The sequence below is a fragment of the Falco rusticolus genome, chromosome 3, assembly GCF_015220075.1.
Source record: "Falco rusticolus isolate bFalRus1 chromosome 3, bFalRus1.pri, whole genome shotgun sequence".
Classification (NCBI taxonomy): Eukaryota; Metazoa; Chordata; class Aves; order Falconiformes; family Falconidae; genus Falco; species Falco rusticolus.
In genome coordinates this window covers 41,921,852-41,949,846 of record NC_051189.1, presented here as the reverse complement: position 1 = coordinate 41,949,846, position 27,995 = coordinate 41,921,852, and the positions used below count along the sequence as shown (strand labels likewise).

Below are 27,995 nucleotides of genomic sequence, written 5' to 3'. Positions count from 1 at the left end.
ATTTTAAATATTTTAGTCATCAGTTTGGAAATAGAACCAAAACAAATACATTTTTTAAATAGATGGTTCATTTCCCAGACTAGACAGTGCTGGATGATCTATAAATACACTGTATGTGTCTGTTCCTCTACTGGGAAATCAAATAATGTTAAAATACATTTTGAAGAGCTGTAAAGATTGATATATAAAATGTTTTGGGTTAAGTCCCTACACAGTGTAAATCAGTCTGGAAGCTATGAAAAATGTGATCAAACTGCATCTGATACATAGCTAATGACCAGAGAGAGGCAGCATCACCACTCTGCTTGTGTTTAGTACTCAAGATGCTCTTAAATGTTATTCTGTCCTAATTACAGTTGCTACGACAATATTACAGTATTGGCAGTGGATTGACTACATTTAAGACATATTTTCCAGTGGCATATCAATGAGCTCTTGTTCCTTCAGTTGCGTTCCACTAAATGACTCAACTTGTTCTGTGATTTACTCAAATGTTCCTCATGAACGTTTTTCATAGTTCTCATATATTTTTAGTTTTGTGAACTGTGTTGGTGATCACGACAACTGTTTCTGCTTCAGAGTTACTCTTTTGTCACTCTGGTGCCACATTAGAATCTCTGAACTTCCGCTTTTTTCCAGGTGTTTTTGGCACACAAGGGAGTCATATTTTAATCTTTCAATAAATATAAAAATAATTGCATTATCAAAAGTGCTGTTTGCCAGTTAGCTGGTAAATGGCTGGGGGGTGTTGGTGTGGAGGTGGTGGGGAAAGGCCATATACTGATGGAATAGTACTCAGAGAGAATAATTTGTCTGCTCTCCACCATGTGAAAACTTTGCTGTGAGGGTGACTGAGACTGGCACAGGTTTCTCAGGGAGTCTATGGAATCTCCATCCGTGGAGATACTAAAAAACCACCTGGACATGGTCCTGGGCAACCAGCTCTAGGTGGCCCTACCTGAGTGGAGGTGGGTAGACCATATGACCTCTAGAGGTCCCTTCCCACCTCAGCCGTTCTGTGATTCTGTGAAAGAAAATATATTCTCCACACATACAACACAAATCCAAACCAAACAAAAAGCTCCACCAAAATGAAAATGAATGTATTCAGCATAATTTTGTGATAATATAGACCACACTTTTATGACATTACAGTATAGACCCATTTACATAGTTTTAAATTACTTAACATTGTTTAATATTGGAGTTAAATTTTGCTTCTCCCCTAGAAATGTCCTCAGGATATGTAAATGTGAGTTACACAGGTAAAATCCACAGCCAGATCTCTGGAACCCTAAGATGACTGCAAAAATTAATCTTGCTAGCGCCTTAAAAAAACACAGTTATTAATCTTAACTAATACTCAAAGATTGTGCTCACACAAGGTGTATATTGTCATTTCTTTGTCCTGAAGACAGTGACTCTAAACACTTAAGAAAAATGCTTAAAATTTAACTCCAGTGATGCTAAATATGCATTCAAGTATATATGTAATACTTAATGTATTTAGGAAAGTACTTACACTCACTTATCACTCTCCTTCTGGTCTAACTATAGGGATGTGACCGTCCCCCTGCACTGGGCACTGGTGAGGCCGCCCCTCGAATGCCGTGTTCAGGTTTGGGCCCCTCACTGCAGGAGGGACACTGAGGGGCTGGAGCGTGTCCAGAGACGGGCAGCGAAGCTGGTGGAGGGGCTGGAGCACAAGGCTTATGAGGAGTGGCTGAGGGAACTGGGGTGTTTAGCCTGGAGAAAAGGAGGCTCGAGGGGGGACCTTATCTACAACTACCTGAATGGAGGTTGTAGTGAGGTGGGTGTTGTTCTCTTCTCCCAAGTAGCAAGCCACAGGCAAGAAGAAATGGCCTCAAGTTGTGTCAGGGGAGCTTTAGATGGGACATGAGGAAAAATTTCTTCACCGAAAGGGTTGTCAGGCATTGGAACAGGCTGCCCAGGGAGGTGGTTGAGTCACATGTAAATATGGTCCTTAGGGACATGGTTTAGTGGTGGACTTGGCAGTCCTGGGTTAACAGTTGGATTTGATATTAAAGATCTTTTCCAACCTAAATGATTCCATGATTCTATGTGACTGGGTCCATACTGACTTCAAAGAATCATGGTTGGGTAGATAACACAAGTATTGATTTAGAAGTTTTACGCTTTTTTCTTTACTATGATTTGAGGTATTTAATTTTTTTGATCAACTAGCTTAAATAACAATTGAGATATGGAGGATGAGCTAGTTGTGTCTGTATGAAGTGATACTCCTGTTTTCTTTCATTTTCTGTGCATGAGGACAACAGTGGTATGTGGGATGGCTGTACTGCAGCACATAAGGGAAAAATCTTAATTTGACAAGTACACATATATCTTTGCTTATACATACAAGGTACAATTACATTTTTAATGTGGGAATTTGTTGCCATTTTTAGCATATGTATGAGTAACAGGGGGATGTAATAATTATGGGAAAAAAAAGTACTTTCTAGAAGATGAAATATGGTAAACAGCAAAGTAGAGTCTTCATGTCAAATTAGGCTGGGAGAAAGGTGATAACGAGAAAGAAATTCTCGCTCCAAAGCAAAAAAGCTCTGGGAGACAAGCAGATATATAATGAACATTTCAACTACATGAAGTCTTTCCTGTGTTGTTCATTACTTTAAGCTTGTAAATGGATTCTATGTTAATTGTTGTGATCTGGGCGAGTGCTGTAAAGCACGCAAAAAATATTTAGGGCAGAATAAAAAGACAGAAGCAATTTTTCAAGGAAATGTGGACTTACATAAAAAACACATTACAGTGGCAGCATCACTAGTGTTTTGATAGTACAGGAACAGAAACATAGAAGATGATGGAGGGAGAGTCTGTAGCTGCATCCAGCGGCTGCCAGGCTGGGCTGTGGTGACAGGGCCAGGCCAGGCCACTGGCCTGCAGCTGGGAGTCAGGATCATGCCTGGTGAGGAGAACAAGGGTCAGACATGGCTGGGCAGTGCCACGGCGATGTGGCTGGGCAGAGGCCAGGCTGGGACCTGGGTGGGCCTGGTGTGGCAGGGCCCACGGCTGGGTAAGGCAGGGCTGTGGGGGGCTGCTGACTGCCTTGCTGCTGCATCACTAGGGCAGGGTAGCTGGCCTCGGGGGGCTGAGATGGGGTCCTGGGCTGTGGGCAGGGTTGGGGGAGCCCTGGTAAACTAAAATGGCCTCCTGGTCGTAGCTGCGGGCAGGGTTGGGGGAGCCCCGGGGGAACTAAAATGGCCTCCTGGTCATAGGCAGTGTGGGGAGCCTGGGGGAGGCAGGGCAACGTTGTTAAGGCTGGTAAGTGCCCTCAGGGCCCTGACAAAGCAAATAGGTCTCTGTACACATACTTGACAGAAAATTTATCTGTTTTAATAATCTTAACCTGAAGTTGCTGTCTGTGATTTTTTGCAGGTTTAAATGGCAAAGCAGTGTCACCATTGTGTTTGTACAAAGGCAATGACACAAAATCACAGAATGGCTGAGGTGGGAAGGGATCTCAGGAGGTCCTCAGGTTGAGCCTCCCTGCCTGGACAGGGCCACCCACAGCCAGCTGCCCAGGACCGTGTCCAGACATCTGATCCCTGACAGAGATGAGGTGAGAGTTCTTTCTCGCCTCCAAGTAAGAAAGAAAATTGGACAGGGTTTTATCTTGTCTCAGGTATGCTGAGCTCACTAAGGTAACTAACTGGGCTGTTTTCAAGCAGTGAGACTGCCCTTTGGCTGTATTTCAGACATTTTCTTATTTCAGTCACTGTCTCCTATGTAGTCTCTAATTAATATAGATCAGATTATTGATTTCCTGCTGTATACATAATGTTTTTCCCCTGTGGAATAGGTTATATCCCACATACATTTTTGTTGTTTAAATCCTTAACACAGCTCTTCTTACTGTGCATGTGAAATTTTTCAGGGAAGACACCAGACATTGTACTTTAGAATAAAGGACAATGATTGCTTTCAAAGTAAAGTTGCTTCAGAAAAAGTTTTTACTCTGATTGCTTGAGACTGGGGAACTGTTCAGTTAGGTAACATACTAGTAAATCACACAGCAGTTATATTGTATTTAGTTTTTGAGCTACCATGCCAAAACTTGAGCAGAAGCTGTAGAGTTTGCGTTGTACAAGTGCTGCAGTTAACACAGCTAAATTCTAAGTGAAAATCAGAACAAGTGTATTTAGGTTTTGGTGGCTTGCTGATGTTGTCTTATTGATTCTGCTTTCTCTCATAGGTGATTGAGAAAACAGGGAGGATCAGGACAGTAGAGCAAATAGATCTAATCTGGAGCAACAGCACTGCTCCAGCTCTGCAGAGCTACATGCACGATGGGCCACACCAGCTGACATAGCAGCACTGGGGTGAAACAAAACTGAGGTAAGAAAGCAACTTTTACATGCTTGAGTAACAACCTGAGACTAAATTCCACGCGATGACTGAACATGCAGAAAATGTTTTCTGACTAGAGAGACTGGTGTACTTGGTTAGTGTTTGGTATCAGGGGCACTGTTGGCGGCATAATCTTGTGGTGGGTTTGTTAGTTGTTGGGATGCTGGTGCAGTATGGGTGCAGGTCAAGGGAAATTTTGAGGGTCTGTAGGGAACAGCAGGGTGACTTCTAAGACTGTGGGGGTAGGTTCTACATGTGTGCATGTGAGGAAAAGTGTCAAAGGGGGCTTGAGGGATGGTTGGGTATGACTGCAGGAATCAAAGGGCAGTCATGGGCTAAACGGACTCCAGCTGGAGAATTTATTGCCGATTGGCAAAAATTGATTGGGGTATTGAGAAAGAAGACAAACAAGACTTGGGGAAAACACCTTTCCTTCCCTCTTCCAAGACTTAACTTTTCTCCAGACACTTCTTCGATCTTCCTTGTCATCATCTCCCTTATTGTTGCTGTGGGTTATTCTCAGTCTCTTTTGTGAGGTGATGGGTGGCACAGGCAGTTGGGGTTGGTGTGTACCAGTTTCCTTCTGCGGCTCCTTACTACTTTTTCTCTTGCTGCCTCTTTCTTCTTAAGTTTTCCCTCTGCTCTGTGCTGGTCTTACATGGGGCTGCACCACATTGTTGGCTTATGTTAATCTTGACCCTCAGGTCCTTCTCTGCAAAGCTGCTTTCTAGCTGGTTGGCTGCCACTGCATGCTGATGCTTGAAGTTATTCTTCCCCAGTGCGGGACTTCACATTTCCTTTTGAACTTCATGGGTTCTTCTCTGCTTTCTTCTTCAGCCTATTGAGGTCCCTCTGAATGGCAGCACAATGATCTTGTCTATTAGCCACTACTCCTGGTTTTATGTCATATGTGAACTTTCTGAGGATGCACTCTGTCCCATCACCCAGATCGTTAATGAAGTGGTTGAATAGTATTAGACCCAGTATCAGCCCCTGAGTATACCCCTAGTAACTTGCCTCCGCCTGGACTTTGTGCCAGTTACCAAAACCCTCTGAGCCTGGCAGTTCACAGAATCACAGAATGGCTGAGGTGGGAAGGGACCTCGTGTCCAATCCCTCTGCTCAAGCAGGGCTACCCAGACCTGGTTGCCCAGGACCATGTCCAGACAACTCTTGAATATCTCTAAGGGTGGAGACTCCACAACCTCTCTGGGCAACCTGTGCCAGGGCTCAGTCACCCTCACTGTAAAAAAGTGTTTCCTGATGTTCAAAGGGAACCACCTGTGTTTCAGTTTGTGCCCCTTGCCTCTGGTCCTGTCACTGGGCACCACTGAAAAGAGCCTGGCTTCCTCTTCTCTACAGCCTCCTTTCAGGTATATGTACACATTGATGAGACCTGCCCCTCACCCTAACACAAGCCTTCTCTTTTCCAGGCTACAGAGTCCCAGTCTAGGCTAAACGGTCCCAGACATAGATAGTAATGATACCAGATAAAGTTCCTATATTACCAAGTGTGTTATAGTTTTTCAATGAATGACACAATGAAAAGGATATTTTCTACTAAAAGGACTGCAAGCCTTGGACTTTGAAGCTGTGCACTGGAGGTGGCTCAACTTCATCCTACAGCAACAGGACCATCCTGGGCTTATTACTGTGAATCTTATAGAGATTTTTCAATATAACGATACTGCTCAGCTGCTCAAATCAAACTCTGCAATCATTTGTAATTTGCTGGATAAACCTCAGTTCACCAGTCCTTGCTGGAAGTCCAAATCCTGTATCTAGCATTATTAAGCATTCATGGAGTCAAGTACCAGAACTATATGCCACTGTCTCACAGGGAAGCAAACTGCACTAGTAAAGTAAAAATCTTGTGTATTGCAGTCATTTGAAAACTAATGGAAATTATAAATATTGAGGGAACATTATTATTCTAATAGAATAAATTCTCTTGTCCAAGAAGGGAAAACCTATCAGATATTAAAATTTATACTGATTTGTATGCATGTTACTGTTTAGTTTCCTACAGTGACATTTCTGCTAGTGTGAGAGCTGCCCTTCACTGATACTTCCAGTTCACACCAGCAGCAAATGTAACTCTTTTCAGTGGGAGGTACTTTGGGGAAGCACCACCAGGTATTTTTCACATTATATGAGCAAGGAAATGTGAGTTATGAAGGTCTATGAAAACATAACAGCTGCTAAAAAAAAGGACCTATATTGATTTGAGGGTTAATGGTAGTCAAGTATGTAAATAGAGCTAATAGCTGGTAAGAACCCAGATGTGAAGGTAGTGAAATGACTTAATGGTGCTTATATGACAAATTAGTGGTAAGCTCCAGATTCAGTTCTTATTTTACTGCTTCCTGGCTGGTAAGCCATGCCTCTTTATCAGTATATTTAAACATGTTTTTAAATTGTGATTGCACTGTTGACAGAACATGTTTGTGTGCTGTTTAGCCTCACAAGCATTTCTGCAGTTCCAGCATTCATGGAGCACCTGTACAGGAAACATTCTAGATTTCAAACAATGTCATAGTAGCTGAGTGGGAATTCTTACTGTGGAAAATAAAAATGTTACTTCCACAGGAAATTCCCAATCATCCATTCCCATGGCTGCCTTACTGCACTTATTGCTACACAGTCTTTATGGATGGCCATAAATGGATTCTGTTCCAAACCTATCCTTTATTCAAATTACTGATTTTTCAGCACTCATAAATCAGTGTGCTGTCACTGGCAGGCATGCTGATATCCTGCATCTAGTAAACTTTTGTCTCAGAGCAGCATTATACTGCTGCTGATCTTTAACTCTTCTGTTAGCCATAGACTGATGCTAAACTTAGCTAATAACCAAGAGGAGATTAGTATTAAGTATTCATAACACTTGGCTGTTTCAGGTTGCATTGATTCTTGGCAGAACAAAAGTGTTTTAAAATTGGCATAGTCAGCAAGTCCTGCATTCTCTTCATAAGGAGAAGTTATTCAGGGACAGATGTCATACCAGGCTGAGTATAAGAACAGGAGTGTAGCCAGCAGGTTGAGGGAAGTGATTCTTGCCCTGTGTCTTGCCCTTCAGAGGCTACTGTTGGAGCACTATATCTTTTTGGGCTCCTCAGCACCAGAGAGTCATTGACATATTGGAATGACTCCAGCAGAGAACCAACAGGAAGCTTAGTGGGGCTGGACAGTGTGATGTATGAGGAGGGGCCAAGAGAACCAGCTGGGTTTGTTCAACCTGTAGAGGAGAGAGATGGAACCAGAATGTTCTTAGAGTTGTAAGGTGGACAGATGAGGGGCAACAGACACAAGTTAGAACATGGAACATGCTGACTCTACAAGGGGAGCAAACCCCATAGGAGCAATGAAACACTGGAGCAGGTTGCCCAGAGTAGTAGACTAAAAACTCAGTTGTGTAGCCTGCTCTAACTGCACGTGCTTTAAGCAGGATGTTTGGTCTAGAAGTGCTCCAGAGGTCCCTTCCACTTATATGAATTTTTCATTGTATGTCACTGTAACAGTTCTTGTACATCCTTCCAGACCCCTGGTGTAGGGACCAGGCAAAAGGGATTTTAGAGTTCCAGACAAACCTACACAGATTAGAGGAATCCAGTCTGATTTACTTGGCTGGGTCAGAACTGATTATTATTTGGTCCCATGGTGCTGGGAAAAGAGATATAACATCAAAGTCTAGATTTACCTGGTCAAAGTATTTCTTAAACACTTGTATTACTAGTTATACATGTGAAAAAAAGAAATTTTCTCATAGTCTCAAAGGGCTGCAGTTAACTTATCCCCAAACTGGGTACTGTTGTAGTCTTAACCAGTTCCTGCCTGAAGTGCAAGGAGTGTTGCTTTGACTTTCTTCCATTATAAATAGCAATATTTTGTGCTGGTATGTGATTTTTGTAATCCCAACCTTAACATGTAACAGCATAGGCCTTTTTTTCTTAAAGGAAGGGTAAGAGAATGAACACATACCAGATCCCAGTCATGTTCCTTAATGCCTGAGTAGTAGTCACTTGGATCATACCACAAAGACCAGGTAAAAATCTACACAGAAGAGGCTACTAAAAATACATACAATACTCTCAGAAGTGTGCAGTCAGTGCAGAAAACTGTGGGAAGGTGGAAAAACTTAGGATCAAAAGGTATTAGTTTTGTATGTCAGATGCTTCTGGAGGACCATCAGCTAAGGAGGAAAGCTGTGATTATTGATAGGCTGAGATCCTTCTACCCTCAATGTAACCTCATCTTGTAGTGTCACATAGGAACAAACTGGGAAAAAAATCTCAAGAAGATTTGGAGTTTAGTTGGTATGACTTGACTGCAAGATCTAGATGTTTAGGCTAAACTCACGTAGAAGTAAGCATAATACTGAATCTTTTCACTTTCTACTGTATAAAATTAGTTTTGTATTTCCAGCTTAAAATTTAATTTTTGTAAGCAAATTTTCAGTTTAAGTAATATATCAAAATGGTTGTGTTACAGAAACAAAATCCTGGAAGACAGAGGAGCTGAATGAAGACATTTGTCTTTTTTAAAAAAAAGTTACACATCCTTGTTCAATCAGTCTTGCCTGAAAAAAAAATTGTACTGCTATAGCTGACATTTTATAGCTCGCTGGGGGCAAATTATGTGAATATATTGGTAAAGTCATATATGTTATTATGATAGGTAGACATGAAAGGAAAGGTTAAAAAGAAAGAGACTTGAGTAAATTATCATGTTTTATTTAAAGTATTCTACAAACATTTAGTATTAATGTGTAATCCCTTTATGCTTGAAGAACTAAGTATACTTATGAAGGAATCTGTGTGGTTTTTTCTAGTTCATAGATTTTTTTGGTAGTGATTTTCTATTTTGCTTTTAATGATTTATGTCCTTCTCCTACCTTCCCAGAGAAGAAAAGTGTATTAGGAACATGCTGTAAACCAGCAACATTTCTGCCTCCAAAGAACTACTGCAACTCCATGGTAATATGTTTGGTTTTTTCCATGTACATAGCTAAAATAAATGGGTGATAGTTCAAGTAGGGTTAGACTGCTAGTCCATATTTCATTTGAGTCTTTAATGGTCAGTGAAATTAATGGAATTATCATATTTATGTCAGCTGATGATCTAACCTTGTGTCATGTTTCATGGTTAAACGACATGGCTTGGACTATGGAGCCTTGGCTTGGATAAATGAACAGAGAACATCAGAACGTACAAATCGTAGTTTGTTTGTGAAATAGCTTGCTATAAAATAGTAAGTTGCCACTGTGGTAAACTTACCATTCAGATTTTTTTTTAATCCTGCTTTTACGAACAGAATGGTTTCAGTTCTTCATATAAAAACCTTTCAGCAAATGAATACTCTGCTGTACTTGGTCATGATTTCAGGACATATCCAGTCTTACTCTGCTTTTCTGGTAATAACTTCTAATAGAAGAAGATTTTTGAAGGATTTATTTTGGCAGAAGCTTCATCTTCTGACAGTAACAATCCTACCTAAGGAAGAACATATTTAGGTATCTCTATAATAGTTATCATTCTTTCAGCACCTTAATGAAGAAAATGCATCAGCCATAATACAATTCAAATTAGTTTTTCAGTTTAAAGTTTATCTTTTCCTGACTGACAGGTCTTGCTAGAACCCCTAATTCGAAACAGTTTCAAAATACTACTCTCTCCAGTCTTCTACTCTCTGATGGGTTGGAAATACAAAATATCTGCTTTAGGTATCATCAACATTAAACCTCTGGAGTATAATGGCAGTTTGTTCTGTACTTTCAACTTTTAACTAGTGAACTCAGTATCTCAGCTGTTTTTTATTATCTATACAAGTTGTTGCATGGCAAAAGAAACTAGGAGAAAAAAGCAGCTTAGCTGCCACGTACCTTATAGCATATCATAACTCCAACAGTCTATACTCTTGCTTTGGCAGAGACAAAGAGATACAGTGCAAGTGTTGGTTACTTAAAAGAAAATGGAAATCTTGAGACCAGTGTTGTTTTGTGCTGGTATTACCAGTGTGACTTGTGCTCTGTTACATGTATGTATAGCTTGCTTCTGGACATCTGCTTTATGTTACATCTCCTTGTCTGCTCCCCACCCTCTCTCAAACACACATTTGCAAGCATAAAAAATAATTTCTGACAAAGCAGGAATTGAGGGTTTGTGGTTTTTTGTCTTGGGCTTTCAAGTGATTGATATTTGAGGCTCCTGTATCACTTCATCCAGCAATTAAAGCAAGATAGAATTTTTTTTGACCTAATTAGTAGCCTTGCTTTATTTAAGATTAAGATTTTCAGTAAATATTGACAGTACATTACACTGCACATGCAATGCCTAGAGATTACTGATCAGTTTTACATCAAAAAAATTGAAAAAAACTATTTTAAGTCATTGTACAAGGGTAAGAACATTAAAATAGCTGAGAAAAAATTCAGCTTTTTGAGCAGCAAAAAATAATTTTGTTAAACAAAATATTTAATGCATTAGCCTCTGAATAACTGTAGTGAGTCTTTACACTTTGAGGAACAAAATTTCCTTACTTAAATGCAATAAAATTACCTCTTGTATCACAGGTATTTCAAGCTGAGTGAAAGAGTGCCTTCAAGTGGGTCTACATGTCATGTACTTGCCAAGGTATAAAGGATGCCTGTCAAAGTCAGATAGAGATGTGTCTATCTTATAGCTTGTATCAGCTGATGAATCTAATGTTCTTTCCTCCTTCTAAATACTGCAGAATAGTTGGGCATGTTCATATAATAGTTCAGCCACTATTGCTGGAAACTTATTGATGAGTACTGTCCTCATTAACTATAGACAAACAAACATGCTATTGTCTTTGGAGAGCTCACTGTACATCAGCTAGCATTTCTCCTGAAAGCTCATAATTAGGTTCTTATTATTAGAGGATTTTTTTTTGCCCTTAAGTAAACCAAATGGAAATTCATTAATGCTTTCCTTAATAGCAAGTTTTGTTTAACTGTCTGTTATCTGAAAGTCAAAGAAGTGGCTGAGTTATTTTTCTGTCACTGTTTCCACATAAAGTCCTGCTCCTCAGTCTCTGTTTGGTTGTTCTGCAGAGCTCCCGTGAACAGTTCAAAAAAGGTGTTTTAATTGATCAGTTACGGTTTCTTTCCCATTGAGAATCTACGGTCATATAAATCTGGCTAGCAACATGAAAGACTTTGTATACTCTGAAGTTAATTTGTTTTATTTCTCACTAAGATGTGGGAGTTTTTTTGAGATTACTTGTGTAAGTTGTATTCATCTTATTTCAGCTTGCATGTTTTATAATTAGTTTCAGTTTCCTATCATTTTTTAAAAAGGTTGCTAAATGTCTAGTATGAAGAAGTTACAATCAGATGTCCTCTTAAAATTGATGTGGAGTAACTGTCTGCAGCTGTCCATTCTGTCCTTCTGTTTAGATACTACATAAGCTGAGGCTGTAGTTTGAATAGCTTTCATCAAGGTACACTAAGCTGGTGTTCAACCTCGTGGAGACCATTTTTACTTTGTTGTGCTGGCTCCATGTAAGGTCTGTTTCTTCCTGAGCTAATTAGTTCCTGAGGAGATCTTGCCATGCATTTTTGTTGGTTCATGTTCTTTTAGTACTAATTTAAATTCAAAAAGTATGTGAACTAACTGCGTTCCTGTCTTGAGGTTCCGGAGATGTGTTGTCTCATGCTAGATAGCCTTCTGAAGAAAAACACCTATAGAGATCACTTGCCATTATGAATTAGGTGGCTTCTTGCTGAAGGATTTCTTAAAGGTGCAATTGATTCTTACAGGGAAAGTCAGATACACTCCCTTAAATGAATCACACATCACCCCTTTTCTTAAGAGTTATACTCTGTATATATCCTTATAGATTTATTTTTGAATGAATCAGATTTGGATCATGCAGTAGATCCTTACACGCTAAGTAAAGCTGAGTGTTAAGATTTTGTTTGCTACAGATGTTTGCCATGTCCCTTGTGCTGGTGGGAATAATAATGGTTGAAAGCCTTGCAGATAGATAATCATCATTATTAGAGGCTTGTGGAAAAACTGTGTGGCAAAGTCCAGAGCATTTATACTTGGAAAGTAATCATGTAGCATTTTGGGGTAAAAAAAGTCTGTTTTGGGGCAGGGGACACACAACACCAGCCGATATTCAGAATACCTGCAGAAATCTTTTGATTATATGAGCTCACTGTAGGCATTATGTTGATGACTATATTATGTTGCCTCCACAGACTTATGGTGGTTGGGGCAATTTACATGTCTTTGTGGTTAAAGTACCTCCATCTTCCTTCAAAAATGCAATAAAGGAAGATAACAGAATGGATTATTTTGGCCCATTCTGTACAAATAGTGACTTAAAACCTGTGGCTGCAAAGATGGTTTACTTTAAACTTTGTGGTGAATGAGCAGGCAGCAATGTGTCAAAAATGAACTCCTCCATTTACTCACCCTCCAACACTTACTTCATAACAGTTTACAGTTAGTCCTGTACTTATTAACCTTTTCATTGCTTAATACAGTAGTAAAGCCACCAGTAAAACTGTTTTTGTTCAGATGAACTTTTTTAGCATTTGTTAATCACATTTATTGGATGGATCTCTCAAGAATTCTTACATGGTTGCGAAGATTGCTACAGGAAAAATGGCTAATTTTAGCTTTGATTGATAGCCATTTCTGCATTTCATGGACTGTTCAAGGCAGGTTAGAGTAGGAGAAATTGCTGCATTATCAGTATTATCTGGAGAAAAGGGACCTCCAGCAGTGTTTTCTTCAAGGGGAGTAGAAATGGTTGGCTTGTATTAGTCTGTCCCTATTTTTGTTCTTCAGGGAAACTAACCCTGGAGGGAGAAATGTCTTCAGTGTCAGCAAGCCGCCTGCAGAATGAGCTATCCCATCTATTGATATAGCTTCAGAAATGTATTTCAGCCTTCTCTGAAAAGAAGATTTTGAATTCCCAGCTGGACTGAAGAGACCTTTGCAGTGCTGTGATACAAGATAATATGCCCTGCAGAATGTTTGCTTTTGTTCACATGTGATACTGGAGTTGTCTTGCACTGGTAGCCATCATTCAGTAGCAACAGAAAAAAATTCATGTGGTTTTCCCATAAAGTACAGAAGTGTCATGGCAGATCATTGAAGTTTGTTTACTACCATCTGTCATGCATAAGGGTTTTAATATCTGGAAACCTGTTCCAGGTCATCAGATAGGATCACAAAGATGATTAAGGGAATGGAGGCTCTTACACATGAGGTGAGGCTGAAAGAGCTGGAACTGTTCCACCTGGAGAGGGGAAGGTTCATTGGCAATCTAACAATGTTTCTAAAAGCTTCATGGGAGGGAATGAAGAAGGAGCCAGACTCCTCTTAGTAGTGCTTGCTGACAGGACAAGCGGCAGTGGGCACATTAAAACCCATGAAATTCTGTTTGAACACAAGAGAGGACTTTTGGGTTTTTTTACTGTAGAACACTGGTCAAACACTGGCACAGGTTTCCCAGAGAGGCTGTGGAGTCTCCATCAGTGGAGAAACTCAAAACCTGGCTGGACAACCTGTTCTGTTGCCCTGGGCAGCCTGCTGTAGGTGACCCTGCTTGAGCAGGGGTGTTGGACTAGATGATCTTAAGAGGTCCCATCGATCCTCAGTTATGTGGTTTTGTGAATAGGCCAAAAGTTGTGTCATGACATATTTTTTCAACAGGACTCTTTAAACGGAGTTCAAACTTGGGCCTTGAGTACCCTTGGACCAAAATAGTTCTTGTTGCATTCCATATTACAGCATGCCATGGGAACAATTTTTTCTCTAAACCTGTGGCTTTCACCATAGGGAGCAAGAATTGCTCTCTCACATGGTAGCATAATCAAGAGACTGTTTTACATAACTTTTTTCTGTAGCTAAGACAGGTAGTGCTATTTACTGGTTAGGTTCCCCTATAAATCACAGTGTGCCTAAAACATTTTGTTGGGCTGAAGTTTTTCATCTTGTGTGTATGTTCTATCTTTCTTTCATTTTATTCTTTTTCCCAATGTTGGTGTAGTGAAAACTACAATTGGAGCAATTCAGCTCTTCCCTGAAACTAGAAGAAAAGAGTAATTTGCCCTTGTCTTTAGTACTTCGAGCAGGTTGTCAGGAAAATTGGCTAAGCCTGTATGCACGTATGCTTTCCATACACAATCCATAGATTGTCTATGGTGCTTTAAACTACTTTTCCTATCATTGCACATCTGCGTGGGCTTTGCTGGGTTCAGTGGCCTTAAGTGAGTCATAAAAATCTTTTCTGTGTTGTCAGGAATGCTTTTGCTGGCCCAGATAGCTGGAGCTGTCTGCCTGAATGAAGGGGCGCGAATCAGTTGAGTGAGGGCAGCAGGAGTGTAAACTGGGACAAGGATCACTTCAGCTTTTAGGTCTCCTGGCAATGAGATGACAGATGTAAATGGAAGGAATTCTTACTACTATAGATGATGGGGAAGAAAAAGACAGTAAGCTGCTGCTCCTGCCTCTTTTAGACTTCACCTTGGTCTGTGAGTGTGCATGTGGGTTGTGACAGCTAATGGCATGTGGCTGAAGCAAAGAGCAAAGGGGAATGTCTGAAATAAGAAACTGTAGCAGTCCCTTATTTGTGCTTTCCTAAAAGAAAGAAATGGTGCTTGCTGGCAGGAAATTCAACTAGCTTGAGGCACTTGGCTATGACTGCCTGAGAAAGGGCACCCACAAGCATTTAGGAGTGGCAAAGCAATAGTGTGGTGTTCTCTTCCAATGGTTCTGGATCCTTTTGCTGGTTATGACTTGAGAAAACTTCATTGTGGGGTTCAGTGTGTCACTAATGTTTTGCCTTTCCACCACAGCATCAGCCTTCCTGGTGCTAATGCAAGTGTGAAGCACTTAATCTCCTCCATAGGATCAGGGCAGATGACACAGGGCTTTGGGACTTTGGTTCTGTCCCTCACTGGTGAAGCCCACCTGAGAGGGTGAAAAAGTTTTGAGCTAATAATCAGACATGTTGTCTATTTGACACAGTTTTTCTAAGTGAACTCGCTTCAATAACTGAACTGTGTTGGCTTTTCTGCCCCAGCCTGTTTTCAGCCCATCAGTTCATTTGAACCAGATTTGGCAAAGGAGTGAGGTCCTTGAAAGGATGAAGTTCTGATTTTCATGAAAATCAGTGTTGTTTTTTTGGAAAGAACTAACGTCTCACTGAGGAAAGAGCTACACTGAGGTCAGCAGACAAGTTCACAGGCCTGGCTGCACATGCATAAATGGCTAAACAGGGTATCTGTAGCAGAACCAGCCCCAGAAGCTGCTGCTTCTTGCCTAGGTTTTATGCGAGGGAGCTGTGTGTGTTTGGGAAGGGGAGAATGCAGGGAAGTAGGACACATTCAAAGAAACAGGCTTTTTTTATTTCTGCTCTTTGAGAAACCTTTTGGGAACTATGTTTTCCATTTCCCAAAAGATGTCTGAGGCAGACAGCTAGATGACGTTCAGTTACCAGAACATGAATATCTTTGCTTACTCTCTCCCGGTAAGGACTCTTGCTCCCACAGCTTGTACTGTGGCTTTAGAAGTGTTTTACACTTTGATTTTAATTTTATTCCTCCCTTTTAGGATGTTGCAGGTTTAGAAATATACTTTGACATTGGAACCTTTAAGTTGAGGACCTGGGTTTTCTTTCCAGTCACAGTTTGAAGAGCTAGCCAGAGGAACCTTAAGCTCTCATCAGTGGTCTCAAAATGCACATGGTAGTGTCCTGACATCTCAGTTTTCAAGAAATCAGTGCCTTTTGTATAAAGTAGCTGTATACTTCTTGCTAGCTGTTTGAAAAGTTACTGAATTCTTTTTTTTACTCTTTTAATGTATCGTGCAAATCTGGACTTCCAGTGCAGACAGGAAAGCTGTATAACCTGGGGATTTTATAGCACCTTGTTTCAATAAACAAAAACCCCCTACAGAACCCCTTATCTCAGAAGAACTTTTCTGTACGTATTGCAGAATGTACTGTTTGTACCTGCTAGCACATGCTTAGCTCAGTGTGTGCCGAGAGGAATATCAAAGCATCTATTTTCAATACACATCAGTTGCAATACACATTGTAATATACACCTCGTGGGAAGGCGTGGAAGGAGTTGAGATGTCTCTCTTGCTGATGATTACACGAAAACAAAAACAACTGTCGATTCCCTGGCCAGCCAGCTTGCTGGGACATTTTTATAATTCTTGTGCGATGTTGCTGGAGATCTCCAATTAGCCTCAAACTGGAGCTCGCAGCTTGTGTGTGAAACAGGCAGCTGCTGGCACGCAATCTTCCCTGAAGTTGTTTCCTTTCCTTTTTCCTGAGATTTAGCGAAGGGGGGGAAGGGGTTGGAGTCACATGGATACAAAGCTTTTGATTAATGTCCAAGTCTGGGCTGCTGCGGAGGCTTTCCAACCTCTCAGCTAACAGGGCGAGCTGGGAACCAGTGACCGCTCGTTTCCTCCAGGCTGTCCCCCCTTCCTGACTGGAAAGGCGCACGCACTGGGGTGGCTCCTTGCCTCCGGACCTCGGGCCGCTGCTGGAGCTGGGTGAGAAGGGACCGAGGCTGCTGCGCGGCTGGGGACCGGCCGGAGCCCGGCCCCGCTATGTAACTTAGCGGGGTCTTTTGTTGTCCTTGTCCGCAGCGCAGTGCCGGGGCGCTCGGGCACGCTGCCTGCAGCCGAGAAAGGCGCCGGGCTGGGAGCACCGTCCTTCCCCGCTGCACCATGACAGAGGAAAGCAAAGGGGAAGGCAAGGGGGAAAGCGTGAAGGACTTGGAGAAGCAGCTTCGCTTGCGCGTCTGCGTCCTCAACGAGCTGCTGAAGACCGAGCGGGACTACGTGGGCACGCTGGAGTTCCTGGTGTCGGTGAGCGGGGGGGGCCTCGCCTCGCCCGGCGGGGCCGCGCTCGCCGCGCAGCCGCTGGTGCGGGGCGCGGGGCGGGCGGGGAGCGGGGCGGGCTGCTGCTGGCCGCGGGACCGCGGGGCTCGCAGCGGGGGGGGGTCTTCCGCCCCGAGCTCTGCGGGGCGTCCGCTTTTGCCGAAAAGCGACGGAGAGTAACAGGTTTTGAAATAGCTGGGGAGGGGTCGTGTTGTGTCGTCCCCCCCCTCCCCAGCCGCTCTCCTCGGAGAGCCTGCACTGGTGACCTCACTTAAACGCTGATGATCTCATTTCTCCAGGCAGGGAAGCTAAGGGGGTAATGTGTTTGGGGTCAGGTCTGCCTCGGGTGTGAGGGCTTGTGTTCCAGGGCGCCGTAGTTCCATTACTTGCCTTAGTCCCTGAAAGAGGGCGGTGCAGGGAGGTAAGGGGAGGACAGCGGGAGTGCTGGTGTGCAGCAGCTGCCTGGCATTAAAGCCACATGTGGTACAGGGTCAGCTGGGAAGGTAGCAAGTTCTGGTGAGAGCACTGTTGGAGCAGCTTTAGCTTCCCTTTACGTCTGTCAATGTTGCTAGGTTTATTTGTGGCAGGTAATACCCTAATCAGACCGGCAGCGGTTTTCACTCTCAAAAAGCCAAAATGACAAATTATTATAGAACGGATGCAGGTAGTGTTCATTTGCACATGGTCTTGACAGCATCGCTTTAGGACCCTGTTGAGATAAATATGTCCAAATCAGCTGCATAAGTTAAAAGATTTCACAGTAGCCCCCTCGTACTTTTCTCTCCTCCCCTGTCCTGCTGAAGAGGGGAAATCCTTCAAACTGCAAACTTCCTGCTTTGCTGCCTTGAGATCTGTGAACTTTCTGCTTATTATCATGAAAGAGGAAATTCCCAACTTGGCTGTCACAGGGAGAATAAAAGCACAGACACTGGCGTGAAATAAGATCTGCAGAGTAGCTTATTTTCTCCATATGTTTATCCTCAGCAGAACCATGAAAAATGGTAAATGGTCCAATGTGTTTTCTTTTTTTTTAGAAAAGAAGTTTAACACGTATGTTTAACAAAGTGACCGTGTGATTATGCTTTACTTGCTTCCATTTAACAGTCAGATTTTACCTATTGTAAAAAATTATCTATCCTAAGGGAATGTTCTTCAGTATCTTCAGCCTCAAATTTGGTGTGTGTTGGTCTTAGATCATTTCAGCAAATTGAAATAATTTGTAATGTCTTTAATTTTGGACTCCACATTTTAAGACACAACAGATGTTGATGTTTGAGCAGTAAGTGCTCAGCTTCTTCTAAAGACCAGACCGTACACATTTCAAGTTGCATCCAAATACTGAATTCAGTAATAACTCTTTTTGCACTTCGGATCAAGATGATCTAAATAAATTGTATGGAGAAAGGGAAGAGGGCTGGAGTCAAATACCTGGTTCTGTGTAAAGTTTTTCTTACTCATTAATGGTTGCAAACAGGGTTCAAGTAACAGTTCAGAGATTAAGCCTGTCAGAGGGAAATGTCATGTGTTCTAACTGTGCTTCAGCCTTGGTTTCAGGAAACAACTTCTGAGCTTTCCTTTGGCCTGCCTGATAGGACTGCTATTGAGAGCAGCTGTGGTGGTGGATTTATAAGGGCCACTGGACTAGGGCCAGTATGGAGACCTTCACACTTACTTTACATAAGGCATCAAAACTGTCATTGTATTTGTTCCTATGGTTACTTGTTGATCTGGAGGCTAGATCCTCTCATTTATGTGTCTTAGGCTTATGGCTGGTTCCCTCTCTTTTTATTAAAACCATTATCAGTCCTAGGACCAGCTCTTCTGAGATACAAACACTGTCCCAGTTTACTTTGTTTCACACCATGAGGTGGTTTTGGGGCCCACAACTTGGGTTCCTTTTGGATGCAAGTGATCTGGAAGGTTTTCTGTAGGAGCACATCTGTCTGCTAGTGAGCGTGCAGTTCTTGGGACTAGTCTAGAGCTAGTCTGAAGTGGCCTTCCCACCAACAGTGTGGGATCCCAGCACTTACTATTTCTCTGTCCAAACCTTACCCTGTTTTCCAGGATGTCATGTGAAAGTATAAGCAGCCTGAGGGGTTGAAGTTCCAGTAAAAGTTAAGAGTTAGGCTTCCAGGTTGCCTCAGTTTGTTGTAGAAACCGTGTTTCCTTTTTGACTGAGAAGCTGAAGCTATTTATAGTCTTTGTAACAGTCTGCACGGAGTACCTGCAGTTTTCACTGTAGTTAACAGTAACAGAGTATTCACTTAGATAAATGAAAAAACCCTGTGGTTTCAGGGTTAGAGCCTATTTCTTCTGCTGCGTTCCAGAATGTAATCTTTGATGATGTGTATGGTTCATGCAGAAAAATACGTTAGGACTTGTGTAGTAGCGGTGAGCAAGACAGCTAACTTTTCACCAATTTGGATTGCAGTTTCCATTTTGTATATATGCCCTGTTGAGGAGGCAGTTAAATTAAGGAACAGGAAAGTCCAGATTTCTTCAATTGATTGTTCTTGCATTGGAAAGGGGCAGGATATAAGTGAAGTTTGTGTGGAAGCATGGTGTACATCATACTACACATAACTCATTTTCCTGAGTACTTCATGAGATCATATGGAGTGAATTGATAACGTGCATGACCCCTTTGGCTGAGGCAAAATTACACTGTCGCAGTGGGCAATATATAATACAGACAGGAGTGAAAGGGACGCATAAGCCTGATTTATCCGAGTGGTGGGAGAAGGAGGCCTCTGTTGCTGATGCAGTCACGTTGGAGAAATGGGGCTTTCCCTGGTACAGCTTGTGGCTCGCTGGAGAATGAAGAGATTATAAGGAGCAAGTGGCTTTGCTGGTGTGCATCAACATGGGAGATGCTTTGCTGGTCTCACTGCGTTGGAAACATGTCTATTATACGTTACATTTATTCAGGTGCTTCAGTTTATGTTAAAAGGAAAGAGTGTCTCACTGAGGACAAATTTCTGGTTTTTTTATTTAGAGTATTCTTGTTGCCCTACTTCTCTGTGATTCTTCGTCTTCCAGTTGTCATGAGTGTAGTGAGAAACAGCTTTGTTTGTGTGTTCTGTCAAAAGTCTACAAGGCTATTAAGTGCAAAGCAAAAGATTTAATATATTCATTATTTTATTAGATAATGTAGCTGAGTAATCATTCCCATGTGAGTTCATTCGCCTCTTCTTTTTGGCTTTACGCTGTGTAAATACAGTGTATTGCTTTTAATTTGCACTCATCACAGATCAGGTCTGAGTGGAAAGGTCTTGTTGTATTAATATTATTCTTTCAGATCTCCTAAATCTTCCAGTAATAAACTATAGTAGCGCAGTATGTTGAGACATCAGTAATACTGAGCAATAACAATTTTGGACCCATTTGAGTGAGTTATGTAAACATATGTGAGGTGGATAAATGAAATCCACCAGTAGTTGCAGCAATGTCAGAGGGAGGAGGCATGCACAGGAAGTTATGAAGAAAGGCTTACACTTTTCCTTCAGATACTTCATTGTAACATTGAGTGTCATTGCCATACCAGAGGTTTTGTTCTTGTTAGCATTTAGCATTTCTTAAAAGAAATAAATCTAGTGATGGGAGAATTTACCTAAGGTGCTAAAATGTCTTTGAAAACTGTATCTACAGATGGAGCTTTTGATGAGCTACAATATAAGGTTTCTGTTAAAAACTATTCATACTTTACTGGCTAAATTAGCAGTTGGGATTTTTCTGCTGCTGGGTGATCTCGCTGGTGATCATATCATCTTCCTATGGCAAAATCTTTGTTTTCCAATTAAAAAGAAGCTGTACTTGCAAGGATAGAGGAGAATCTTTTTGCTACCGAAGTGCACTGTCTGGAGTGGAGAGAAAGCAACAGTTGGTGAATATTTATGTGTCATCCGATTGTGTAACTCAATAAGTAATGCTACCTTGAGCGTTCATGGTAAAGATGCTCTTTAAAAAAATGTTGTGACTTTATCAACATATACCTTAGCTATTTCATTCTTTACAGCAAATGAGAAAGCATGTGTATTTACTGTGCACTGTGTAAACATAATGAAAATTTTGTATTTTGCTCTATAAGCACAGTTAGCTAACTAGAGTAAAAACTACATAAACTTTACCATGATTTTCATTGATCCATGATTTTTTTCTGGAGAATTTATTTGAATTTTAATGACTTTTTAAAAAATAAGTTGCGGTGGTTTTTTATATTTGTGTACTGTTTTCATGTAAGGTTTCATTTACTGTATAAATCAGGGTACTCACCTGAACCCTCAACATAGCAGTAGTAAAGAAACCAGTCAAACTGTGGGTAGAAGTTGCTGAGAAATTAATAAGTATTTAACAGTAAAGAGTTGCCAAAAAGTGGCTGGCTTAATTTGTCACCTTGTAACTTGGTGTAAGGCTTAGTTTTTATAACAGTGCTTTACATTGACTGACTGGCCAGTAAAGGCAAACCAGGCCATAAAGAGCTGTAGGATGCAAGTACGCTGCAGGGAAATAGGCTAGACACAATAGTAGGCAAATATATATATGTATGTAAAAAAATATATATGAAAATGTATATATATATATATATTTGTGAAAAATTTTATTTTGAAATAAAAATTGGAAATGTAATGGATCTGCTACATTTGGTACTTCAGGGGATATCCACGGAAGTAGAGTTTATTTTTCTATGACAGGGATTGTTTTTCTGGGCAGTTTCATGTTCTGACAAATTTGACGTTGATGGGAATAGAAGCAGATGTTGGCACTTGTGTAAGCCTTCCAAAATGCCGTGGCCTCAGCTGGGGTGACTAGTTAGATCTTGAAGCAGCTGGGTGAAAAAACAAAGCCAGTTTATTATGTAGACTATACTATGGTTTACAGAGTCTCTCCTGTGAGTATATATACATTTGTGCCAGTTAGCTTTCAAATCTTAGTTTAATTCCATTAGATCCTACTGTACTATCTTCTCCCCTCACTTCTGCTTGCACTAAAGTGAAAAAAAGGGGTTCGCTTTCTTTAAATGTGTGCCCTGTTAAGGGAAGCTGAATCCTTGCTTTTCAGTAGGCATAAAGAGATCTTGTTTATAAAGTTTGTTGCCCAGCCTTCTCAGTGGCTGTGCGACTCCTCAAAGATCTGTATTTCCCTGCCATGCTGAGTCTTTCCTTTCGCTTGGTTCAATAGGTATTTCTCTGGTTATTGAGCAGACCATTTAGTTGCACAAGTGTAATTGAGACTCCAAGTAAACTTCAGTCAAATTCAGTGTTACTCACACTGACTGGCAATAGAGGATTTATGGCCTGGATTGCAATTCCTGAAATGGTCATGCTAGACGATGACATTAGGTGTTGGGCCTTTCACAAAAGAACCATTTTTAAATGATCTTTTCTGGCTGTAGTTTGATACGGTAACAATGTGTGTGTGTTGTTTCTGTGTGTATGTGTATATATCATAGAGTATCTCAAGTTGGAAGGGACCCATGAGGATCATTGAGTCCAAATCCCTGAACGTGTTATATGTATATCTCGATTACAGTAATGATTAGTGACTTCATAATGGTTTGCATAATTGCATTTATATTCTATAAAAGGGATTAAATGAATGGAAGGGAAGGGTTTTAGCTGGCTGCATTTTTTGATAAGGTTATGTGATTTCCTTTCTCTTCAGAAAAAGAAAAACAACATTCTATGGCTCCTTCATCATAAAAAGTCGAAAGGAAGTGCAAACACAATTACCATAGAAAGTCAATATCTTTTCCATTCACTTCCAATTTCTGCTGTTTTTAACTTGCTTAAGTGTTACAAAAACCGTTGAGTGTGGTATTCTATTCTTATTTGACTTTGCTTGGCTATATCAATAGCACCACCTGTGGTCTTTATCAGAGTAACGGTAACCACTTAAAAGCTGTTTATTTCTTTGTAACTCCTGCCCCCAAGGTTGAATGCTTGCTTTATAGAACGGATTAGCAAGAAAGATTATTGGGGTCTCTACTAGCTAAGCACAGAGTTCATGCAAGGTATGGCAACAGCAAAAAGTAGAGATTTTTCAGAAGTTTGGAAGCATAGGGAATTATACTGCATTATACTCTAGACAGATGTTTCATACTTTTCAGTGGATTTCATTTTACTGCTCTCAGTTGTACCTAGACTATATTGTGAAAAGCTGCTCTTTAACAGGAAAGGTTCAGCTGTTTGTTTAGCTGCTCAGTGAAAATAAAATACTGAAAGGAGAAATCTTTGTTTCACAGCACTTAAGAAACTTTTCTGTTCCTAAGACTTACTGTAGACTGAGACACATCATGCTGAAGACCATGATATGCTTAGAAATGTTGTACAATTTCTTGATTTATCTGTATTTATAAATATCATCATATTTGCAGTATTCCATTTATTCCTTTGCTCTGCCTTATAGCTCGGTGCTGACTCTCCTGCCACATACATTTCACAAGTTTGTAATATGAGGTGCTAATTCAGAAGAGACTACTTGGAGGGGACCATCAATCAATAACTCTAGAATTAAGTTACTCCGTGCAGACTAACACTGTTGAATAGTATGCTGTTTGCAGTAATTTCAAAAACTTATAGAGACATACTTTTCAACCCTCTTCAGTAGTGATTTTTTTCACCATTTTAAAGCACCGAGTACTTTGAAATGATACATTCCAAGGCTGGTTTGTATTTTTCTGGTAGGGTTAGCAAGAAGAACAATTTTGACGAAGATGTCGAAGGCAGAGTTAGTATTATACTATAAGAGGAACTGAGAAGTTCTTCACATTGGAAACCAAAAGGAACTGAATTTTGGCGAAAATAAACAAATCCAAACTGGCTATGGTTGACCTAAGATACTGATGGGGGGCAACTTCCCAGTCTGTAGGAGGCTGTAACCATGTGTCTGTATGTTAAGTACATGTCCCTGTTTGGAAAGGAATTGGGCTACTCATGAATGAAATACAGACTTGAATAAGGTAATCTCAGTTAATAATTAGAATGATTTAGGTTCTATCTTTTTATACAAGTATCTTGAATAACTTCGAATACCTATGTACTCATGCATATTCTTTTTCAGGAATTTTGTTTAAATGTTTTTGCTTTAATTCTGAACTACATGCATATTGGTTCAGTTTTCTGTTTTGGACTGAGCAGGATTATGACTGTCTTTGGTGAATAGATTGTCTGTGTTGGTGTGGGACTCAAGGGAGAGCTTAGGGACAGGTTGCTCAGGAAGAATACAAAGACATGCAAGAATGGAGATAGCGAAGTCAAAGCTCAGCTGGCATTGAAATTAGAGGTGTGAAGGGCAATGGAAAGAACTTCCATAAGTACATTGATAGCAAAGGAAAGCTAAGGAAAATGTGTGCCTACTGGTCAGTGGGGCAGGGAGCCTTACGAAAAGGGGACATAGGAAAGGCTGAGTACTCCATGCTATTTTTCCTGGTGTTTTCACAAATGAGGGTTTTTCCTTAGGCCTCTTGAAGCTTACTTGAAGATTTTGTGAGAATGTGTCACTGCCTACAGTAGAGGATGGCAGAGTTACAAACTACTTGTGACAATTAGACATACTCAAGTCTAAGATGAGATGGGATGTGTGTGAGCAAGCTGGCCAATGTCAGTGTGAGGCCTGTCTGTCATCTTTGAATGGTCATGGTGACTGGGGGAAGTTCCCAGTGACTGGGAAAATGCAGATGGCAAACCTAGCTTCAGGAAGGCCAAGGAAGAGGATCTGGGGAAATGCGAGCTTGTCAGCCTCACCTCATTCCTTGGGGAGGTAATGCCGTGAATCATCTTCAAAACCATTTCCATGCAGCTAATAGAAAGGAAAATGATTAGAAACAGCTTCTGGAGATCTATCAAGGGTGAATCATTCCTGGTTAACCTGATTGCCTTCTATGAGGAGATGACTGGCTCAGTGAACTTTGTGAAAGCTATGGATATTATTTGATTTAACCAAAGTCTTTGCATGGTTTCACATAGTATCCTTACATCCAGATCTCATCAGTTTGGACTGGGTAAATAGACAGTAAGTTGGGTGGGAAACTGATGGATCTGTTAGACTAAAGGGACAGTTGTCAACAGCACAGGGTACAAATGGTATCCAGTTATGGGTAGTGTCCCTCAAGAACCAATGCTGTATCATGTCTTCAGTAACGTTCTGGATGCTGGGATAGGATGGTGCACTTTGAGTACTCAGATCTCACAGGGTGGGGTACTGACAGTACTGATGGGTGCCTCATGAAGTTCAGTGAAGGCAAATACAGAGCCCTGTACCTGGGAGGGAATAACCCTGTCCACCAGTAGAGGCTGGGGGCTAGGAAGCAGCTTTACAGAGAGGGCTCTGGAAGTGCTTGTGGACAAGAACTGGAACATGAGTCAGCCGTGCAGTCTTGCAGTGCAGAAAACAATCAGCATCCTGGACTGTTTTAGCAAGGATGTCACCAGCAGGTCAAGGGAAGTGATTCTTTACCCTCTACTCTACAGTTGTGAGACCTTTGTGGCATACATTTTGGTCTCCATAGTTCAAGAAATAAATTTACCTACTGGAGCAAGTCTAGTGGAGGGCCAGCATAGTGAGGAGGGTCCTGGAGCATATTACTGTGAAGAGGGGCTGAGAGAGCAAGGTTTCTTCAACCTTAAAAAAAGAAAGGTCAGTGGAATTTTTATTGTTGTCTGCAACTCCCTGATGGGTAGATATGGAGAAGATGGAGCCTCATTCCTCTCAGAGATGCAGTGGAAGAAGGAGAGGCAATGGAAGATGGGAAATTCCAATTCAATGTGAAGGGAAAAAATATTATTTACCTTGAGGATGGTCGAAAACTGGAATAAGTTGACCAGAGTCTGTGGAATAATAATCTTTATTTTGTGCAAAGCTGAACTGGGCAAGACTGGGCAACCTGTTGTAGTTGATATTGGTTTGCTTAAGCAATTGGGCTAGATGAACTCTGGAGGTCCCTTCCAACCTACATGATTCATCCATTTTGCAATTTATTGTTGGTATGACGGGGAAAAAGACTGTCTTGAAGTTTCAGCTGTTCAGGACAGCAATTTTTTCAGGTTTGTTTCCTTTATCCTCTGAAATGCAGTACAGATGGCCAGGCTATACTTCTCAGAAAACAAATATTCAAAATCCAAGAAGAAACTCAGATGCAAAGATTTTTTTTTTCAACTGTATTATATTTACTCAGGAAACAGATAACCTGGCACTTCTGTAATATTTTCTATTCAGAGAGATCTCAGTGCATCACTGTCATTCATAAATCAAATCTGAGTAGTTTTACAAATGGGAAACTTGGAGACAGATCTTGATTTTTGGGTCCCAGTGGAAGTTAGTGGCAGAGCCAGAAATATAATCTGATGTCTTGATTCCCAGTTCAGTAGTCTGACAGCAAAGCAGCCCTTTCCCTTTATGTATAATTAATGCTAGAAGAATGGTTGTCTACTTAAAATGTCTGAGAAACTGCAAGGATAATTCTTCAAAGCCAGCTTCATTTTGTGTCAGCTTTATTGCTCCTATGATTCTCTCATGGACTGTTCACAGCTGAATTTCTCCAGTTGTAGGGATAGAACTGAGATACTAGGGGATGACACTTATTTTAAGTCCTGTGAGACCTCCTGATTCTCCTTTATGCTCTTGGCAGCCTGATTGCCATGTCACCTGGCATACCTTATGAGCTTTCAACTTCAAGGCTGGTGAGCATGAGTTTAGTGTAGGGGAATGGGTAGGAGAAACAGCTAGAACTGAAGAATAGTGAAAAGACCAGTAATATGATGTAGTAGGGTAGATTTTCTTATTTCAGCGTCAGTTATGTGATGCAGGCCCCCTGACAAAATGATAATACCTTGCTGAATGGAGCAAAATAAATCATCTACTCCTTGACCTTCCTAGGGAAGTTTTATATGCATTCTCACTTCAAAATTAAATTTAGCTGTAGCTGCTGGTATTTGCACCTGGAGTTTAAATACATGATATGTATTGATAAGTTTGCTTTCTAAATACACTTTTGCCTATTGTAACAACTACAGCAAGTGACCGGTAGCAACTGACAGGTGAATTTACAATAAATAAAGTTTTTTGTATAATTTGCCCTGTGAAATATACTAGTAATTTCTCAGGCTGTTTAAATGGAGTCATTCCTAGAGTGAGAGATGAATATGTTCCTACATGTTGACTTAACAATCCCAGCCTTCTTATACTAAATCAAACATGATGTGACAGAGGAGCAACAGCAGAGATGGAATGCTCTTAGAGAAGCCTCAGAAGGTAACTTGCTGCCCTACCCAGTATCCATGTTAGTAACGTGTCACAGTGTAGCTCAACAGTAATGTGGTAATGTATTGGAGAGCCAAGTTGTTTGAGGTGTGTGCCTGGTGTCTTCTGTGATGTTCAAAAATGAGGTGTTAAGAGCCCCATCAGCGATATAAATAAATTGGAATAGCGTGGATTAGTCAAGAGCAATCAGCAGTGAGGCTGAATAGGAAAGGAGAAACAGGCTGCAAACATGGAGACTGTCAAGGCCAGGATGAGTTATCCATGATGCTTATGCAGTTAATCCTCATTGTAGCTAGTTAGGTATGGGCTGGGCCATTGGAAATTCTCTGTACTTGGGACTGTAGACTCTTGGTAGATAACAAGGATGTTTTCATTTGTATCACAAAAAGCAATATAGAGAAAATATAATTGGGTAGTGGCTGGTCAGAGCCACAAGGCTGGCCAGGTCTGACTGGTTGAGG

General features: G+C 41.1%; 1 protein-coding gene across 1 annotated transcript in view; it reads left to right on the top strand.

The window, feature by feature from the left end:
• The first annotated feature begins 16,809 nt into the window (after positions 1-16,809).
• The window catches only part of PREX2 (phosphatidylinositol-3,4,5-trisphosphate dependent Rac exchange factor 2), a 182,255-nt gene continuing 171,069 nt past the window's right edge, over positions 16,810-27,995 (top strand). The window contains exons 1-2 of the mRNA XM_037380618.1: positions 16,810-16,947; positions 17,044-17,265. Of these exons, the coding sequence (XP_037236515.1) occupies positions 17,125-17,265 (141 nt within the window). The 5' untranslated portion in view covers positions 16,810-16,947; positions 17,044-17,124. The remainder of the gene's footprint in view (positions 16,948-17,043; positions 17,266-27,995) is intronic.